We start from the raw sequence: 6,777 nt of genomic DNA on the forward strand, positions 1-6,777 counted from the left end.
CCACCCCAGGGGCCCTGCCACCCCAGGGGCCCTGCCACCCCAGGGGCCCTGCCACCCCAGGGGCCCTGCCACCTAGGAGCTTCTTAACCGCCTCGGCGACCTTGTCCCCAGAGATTGGAGAGCCCAACCCAGAGTCCCCTGGCTCAGCTTCCTCAACAGAAGGCATGTTGGTGGGATTGAGGAGGTCTAAGAAGTATTCTGCCCATCGGCCCACAACGTCCCGAGTCGAGGTCAGCAGCACACCACCCCCACTATAAACAGTGTTGGTGCTGCACTGCTTCCCCCTCCTGAGACGCCGGATGGTGGACCAGAATCGCCTCGAAGCCGTGCGGAAGTCTTTCTCCATGGCCTCTCCAACCTCCTCCCACCCCCGGGTTTTTGCCTCAGCGACCACCCGAGCCGCATGCCGCTTCGCCCGCCGGTACCCATCAGCTGCTTCTGGAGTCCCACAGGCCAAAAAGGCCCGATAGGACTCCTTCTTCAGCCTGACAGCATCCCTCACCGAAGGTGTCCACCAACGGAAACGAGGGTTGCCGCCACGACGGGCACCAACAACCTTGTGGCCGCAGCTCTGATAAGCCGCCTCAGCAATGGAGGTACAGAACATGGTCCACTCAGACTCAATGTCCCCCACCTGCCCAGGAACGTGTTCGAAGTTCTGCTGGAGATGGGAGTTAAAGCTCGGCCTCACAGGGGACTCCGCCAGATGTCCTTTTATTGCTTTTTGTGTTCTTGCATTCTTTTGTAATTATCTTCACATTAGTTAAAATGGTCTCAAAACAACAATATTATTGTTTATCACAGTAACTTCTGGGACAATTTATTGTCCAGCTAAATTTATCATCGTGACTCAGCCTTTTCTTAGCTCCTCTTTCCGTCGGTAAGGAGTCGAGTTCATGAAAGTCGGAGTCGAATCTGCAGGTCGTTCCTGCTGAACTAGACTCCTCCGCCATCACTGAGCGAATCCAGGTCAGTCTTTGTCTCTCAGCTCTGGTTACAGTCCAGTTTCAGCACTTTGACACTGGATACCTTCAGAGAGCTCACACACACACACACACACACTGAAGACTCGACACACAGCCTGGTTTTCATCCAGTTCTTTATTTCTGAACCTCTTCATCTACTGGAGTGTGATTTTTACACAAACCTGATTCCTTTATGATTTCACGCTCTTAACTAAAAAACTACAATACTGTATGTTTATATACAACACACACACACACACATATATATATTAAAGTAAAGGAGATTAGAGCAGGTGTTTTCAAATAAAATGCAATAAAAGCACAAATTAGCACAGAAACAACAAGATATAAAAACAGTTAAAAAACAAACGGTTCATATTTATTTCTATTCCTCTAAGCTAAAGTCGACTCAGACCTGATGTTAACATGGAGTTAGTGAGTGATAATCCTGACTAGGACTCCCTCGGTTCTGCTCCGCTCCGGGCCGGTTCTGATGACCCGGTTCGGTTCTGTGTGCGTTACGCGGCGGTCGGCAGGTTTCCAGTAAGGCGTTCAGACACAGACAGGAAGCGGATAAAGCTATAAAGTTTTATTTATAAGGTAAAGAACTGTTCAGACCTTTGGGGTTAAATATTCATTCATCTTGATTTGCTCTGTAGCTTATATCGACTCGCATCGCCCAAAACCACAATAATCTGGATTATTCTGACCAGATTTAACTAGCAAAGGTTCCGATTCTGCCACAAATTCTTCATATTTTACCTCTGTGTCATCTTTTAAACCAGTCTACACTTGGTTCTAAAGACTTTCTGGAGTTTTCATTGGACTTTCTTTGCTTTTTTACTTATTTTCAGCCCAGAACTCAAATAAAGTCCCAGTAAAAACATTTGTTCAGGTTCTGTTGGAGCCAGAATGTTGAGGTTAGCCTCATGCTCAGCTGAAACGGCAGCAAAGGTCCAAAGAAAGAAAAACCTCCAGAAAGTCTGCAGAGTTTTACTCAAGACCATCTAAAATTTAAAAGAACTTGATCTGTTTGGATGCAAAATGAAAAGCATTTTGGGTCCAAAGATTCTAAGTTTGACTTGATCAGCAGCTTATTTTGGTCTTGATCAATAGTTCTTCAGGCTTTCTGAAGCTTTTGGGTTTTTTGGACTCTGGCTGAGTTTACCTCAGAAGGATTATAACTGAATCATACAGGTTGAATTTTCTTCTGTTCATCTGCATGAGGGTCTTTTTCTTAAAAAGGTGTTATTGGCTCTAGTGGCCTTGAGACCAATAAACGATGACCTTTGACATGAGGCAAAGGTCATCAGAGCAGGACTACGGCCTCCAGGTGTGAACCACAGCCTGAGCTGTTTCTAGCTTCAGGCTAAAGGAAAACTCTGTGAACTGCAACAAATTATCAACAGCCAAAGTCCAAAGAAAACTGTTGAGTCTTTTCTGAAGACCATTTCTTAAAACCAAGTTCAGGAAAACAAAGAACGACGAATCTGTCTGACATGAAGCTTCAGCGACAGGAAGTGACAGCTGGTCAGTGTGGCTGATGGAGACGTTTGTAATTTGAGGAACTGGCAGTTTCTCCTGGCGAACGCGCTGCTAAGTGTTTATAATATGTGCCTTTGTTGTCTTCCACCGCAGACGACTCGTGACTGAGGGCAGACCGTGGTTAGTGGGCGGGGCTTCAACTTTGTGCAAAAAGAAACTAAAAAACTGAACGAGTGCCCGATGATCAGAGTGGAATGACAAACGTCAATCACATAAAGTGCCTGAGTAACGACAATCACAACAGAAATCACTGAAGAACTGAAACATTATTGCAAACTACCTGAAAAGACGATATTCTTCTCTTGTAATGGGAGAAAGAGCTCAGCCTGCCTGCGGTGGTGCTGCCACCCGCAGGCGCGGAGACGTACTGCAGAGACCTGGCTTCCCTCACTTCCTTTTTCACCAGACTTTGGTAACTAAGAGCTATTATTGCGGTGCGCGAGTTCTTGTTTGGCACAAGAAAAACACAATACTGCTGATAAAGTTAGTGAATAAATATAGTCGGACCCTTTAAGAGGCCAGAGAGTTTGGTTAAGTAGGAGGCGTCTCCGCAGCACCGGCGAGAGGCGTTCAACCCGCGCCCCATCGCCCGCTTCCCTGACCGTCCGCCGCCGCCGCGTACGGCCGGCCAACGGGAGGACGTCGTACCTCGGGTCGAATGGAGGAGGCGGAGCCTCGACTAAACTATGTGTTAATAAGCAAACCCCGTCTTAGCTAAAGCTACAAGCTAGTTTTCTGTGACGCTAACCCGTCTATCCAGCATCAGGACGCTAACAGCTACAATCAGGACGCTAACAGCTACAATCAGGACGCTAACAGCTACAATCAGGACGCTAACAGCTACAAGCGTTGGTGTTAGTTGGGTGAATGAGAGGCAGGGCGGTCCGGCTGGGACAGAGTCTCTGTAATGGCGGCTCTACACGGTGGTGGGGGGCGAGGCGTCCGTCTCCGCCTTCTGCTCCGGCGAGCAGCACAGGAAGAGGCGGCTGCCCAGGCTCTTGAAGGCGAAGCGGAAGTACATGGCGTGACCCATGGCCACGAAGGACACGGAGATGATGACGAGCAGGCCGAAGGCCTCGGGGTTGGGCGCCAGGATCACCATGATGAAGTGCAGCAGGTCGAGGAGGTAGTTCATGGAGTTCTGGACGCCGTTGATCACACCGCGCTCCGACTCGATCACGTTCTCCTGGATGAGCTGGGTCACGGTGAGGTCAAAGGACCACAGACCTGCAGGGCAGAGGAAGCAGCAGTTGGTTCCAGTCTGATTTACTGCCTCATTAAAGCCACTTCACTCTGCAGTGGCTCATTCTGGAACATTATTGGCTTCAAAGGTTGCAAATATGACTTCGTCATCCGGAGGAGATACGCGGCACGCCGACCCCACGCCGCCGCGGCACGGCCGCTCACTTTATCAGGAGAGGAAGGAAACATGCCGACGCAGCAAACTGAATCCAACCAGCTCCAGATTATCAGGACTATCAGATTATTAATCACTGACTGATTTGACTTCAGAATCTCAACATCTATAATTATTACAACGTTAAAATCTTTACTATTCTCTTATTCTAATTTCATTCTTCTTATTATTTTATTTTGTATATTTTTTCTCATATTACGACTTTAATCTTGTAATTAAAGTATTTTTTCTTGGTCTTAAAATAAGGAGTTTTTTTGTTTTTGCTGCTTTTTTTTGCACCAGGACCCACTGAGGACTGGGTCAAAGGTCGCCAGCCGGAGTCCACAGAGAGACTGGGATTAGCAGAGATTAAAGAAAGTCTGGCAGCTTAGCAGGAGAAAGTGAAGAAAGGATGAGGGAACGGCGGTTTAGGGAACGGGGATCTGCTCACCGACTCTCGCGGCGATGACGCCAGCGAACAGCAGGCTGACGGACATGTAGGACTGCAGCGGCGGCGGCTCGTGGGCCGGCGGCGGCGGCGTGGTGGCGTTGGTGCTGAAGGCGGCGCCCAGGCTGTGCTCGGCCTCCGGCAGGCTCTGCTCCCCCATCAGGTGGGTGTACAGGTCCTGGAAGGGCGACACGCTCAGGTCGAAGGGGCTTCCGGGGGCGAAGACAGAGAAGACGCACAGCAGGAGGCAGCAGAGCTGCGCCGTGCCGGAGATGAAGCCCGTCCGGATCAGGCCGCACTTCTTGCGGATCCAAGTGAAGGCCACGGTGCCGCAGATGCCGGAGATGGCGGAGGCGCCCATCAGCAGGCTGAGGATGGAGCCGTTGAGGCCCTGTGTGTAGGCGTAGCCCGTGGTGATGCAGTCGAAGCCCAGCACCGTCATGTAGAGGAAGGCCAGCGACATGCCGGCCAGGAAGATGTCCTGCTTGTAGTAGGCCACCCAGCCGGCCCTGAAGGTCCGCAGCGGCTGGCTCGCCGCGCCGCAGCAGCCCGCCGCCTCGCCGGGCTCCGCGGCGCCGGGCGCCACGGCGTCCATCAGCGGCTGAGACGATTCCTCAGGACTCTGGCCGTTCTCACAGTCTGTCAGGGAAACGGGAAGCTTTGGATCAGCGTCACAAGTTTAAATTATGAGAATAAAGGCTTAATATTACCAGAAGAAAAAGTCGCAAAATCAACAGAAAAAAGTCGTTAAATGAGAAAAAAGAGCTTCGATAAGAATCAGCCAGATCTGATCCGATTTTCTCTGTTCTCTCAGATTCCTGATCATTTAAGTCTGAGAATAAATATTTCCTTATTATTAAATAATAAAAATTAAAGAAAAATCTATCAAAGTATAACTTCACAAGATGCCCAGGATTCTTCAGTTTTATTTTTAATTACATTTTGTATAAGAGATTTAAAATATTTCTACTTCTGTTTTTACAACTTTCTCATATTCAAACTTTATTCTTAGTACTGACTTGTTTTATTTCATCTTCTTGTAATATTACAACTGATCTCAAACAATTTGCTCATTCTCGTATTATGACTTTATTCTCATTATTATCACTTTTTTCATATTTTGACTATTTACCATTTTTTCTGATATCCTGATTTTTTCTTGTATTTTCGCCTTTTCCTCATAATCAAATCATTTTTCTCAGTCTGGTTGTAGAACTCCACTGCAAACTGCATGAATGGGACGAAGTGGTCGAGCAGAAAGTGTGTGTGTGTGTGTGTGTGTGTGTGTGTGTGTGTGTGTGTGTGTGTGTGTGTGTGTGTGTGTGTGGGGTCAGAGGTCAGGGCGCCGGTACCTTTGTGGGGGCTGAGCTGCTTGAGTTCGTGCTGCGGCTCCTTGTGTCCGGCCTTCAGGGCGAGCGCCGGTGTCTTCTGGTAAACCTTCCACAGCAGGCCGTACTCCACGCACATGGAGGCCAGGTTCCAGCCGGAAATGAAGCCGCAGCCCACGAAGTGCGAGCCGAACGCCATGATCTGGCCCACCAGCATGGGCGCCAGGATGTTGGTGAGCTGGTCGATGATCCGCACCGTGGCATTCATGTCTGCGGGAGGGGAAACGCCATTGGGTCAGCGGGTTCACCGCAGCAAATCTCTTAAATAGCTCAGAACAATCAGGAGGACATAAAGCAATGAGAGCGAGTCAGCAGCGCGGCGGTCCAAAGTCTGACACTCAGAGATACGAGCGGAAACTCACCGGCCAGGCTGCTGCTGTCCTGGCCGGCCACCACCACCACCCAGTCCCTCTGGATGGTGATGGAGGTGGCCGTGCTGGCCAGGTTGGCCACGTTGGCGATGCTGATGACCAGGATGTAGCAGACGGTCTGCAGGAGAAACACACCAGGATTTAACCTCTGAACTCCTCTGACTGCGGTTCAATCCTGACAAAGCTGATTTTTCCTACATTCATTAAATGCAACAAAACTACAAACTTCTGCATTAACATGTCGTCTGACGAGTAAAACTGATATTAAAAGCCGATGTTTGTTTCCATCGTTGTGTTTCAGGAGGCACCTGGTCATGTGATGATGATGCAGTGAAGGATTGTGGGATGTTTGAAGGAAGGATGTGATCACATGAAGAGGACGTTAAACCAACACGGAAATGCACAACAGAACACAACCAACCAGTATTTTAACACGATTAATCAATTTTACAGATTATTCTGACAACTAAATATTCTAATGATTAATCAATTATGACAACTAATCATTTAGTCTATTGATTCTGTCAATTAATGGATTTTTATGACGATTAATCAGAAAAAAAAAAAACGAGAGGTGTGCCGATCGATCGGTCACCGATCATAATCGGGCCGATTTCCGTGAAAAAGTGCATGATCGATGATCGGCGATCGTTGGCTCTTGTTA

General features: G+C 48.6%; 1 protein-coding gene across 1 annotated transcript in view; it reads right to left on the reverse strand.

Annotated features, from left to right (window-relative positions):
- Positions 1-1,081: 1,081 nt before the first annotated feature.
- slc40a1 (solute carrier family 40 member 1) overlaps positions 1,082-6,777 on the reverse strand; it is a 15,374-nt gene continuing 9,678 nt past the window's right edge. The window contains exons 5-8 of the mRNA XM_015039317.1: positions 6,105-6,231; positions 5,707-5,952; positions 4,358-4,993; positions 1,082-3,737 (exon numbers count right to left, since the gene is read on the reverse strand). Of these exons, the coding sequence (XP_014894803.1) occupies positions 3,427-3,737; positions 4,358-4,993; positions 5,707-5,952; positions 6,105-6,231 (1,320 nt within the window). The 3' untranslated portion in view covers positions 1,082-3,426. The remainder of the gene's footprint in view (positions 3,738-4,357; positions 4,994-5,706; positions 5,953-6,104; positions 6,232-6,777) is intronic.

This window comes from Poecilia latipinna, unplaced genomic scaffold (assembly GCF_001443285.1).
Source record: "Poecilia latipinna isolate Pla-1442-1.1 unplaced genomic scaffold, P_latipinna-1.0 Scaffold467, whole genome shotgun sequence".
NCBI classification, from domain to species: Eukaryota; Metazoa; Chordata; class Actinopteri; order Cyprinodontiformes; family Poeciliidae; genus Poecilia; species Poecilia latipinna.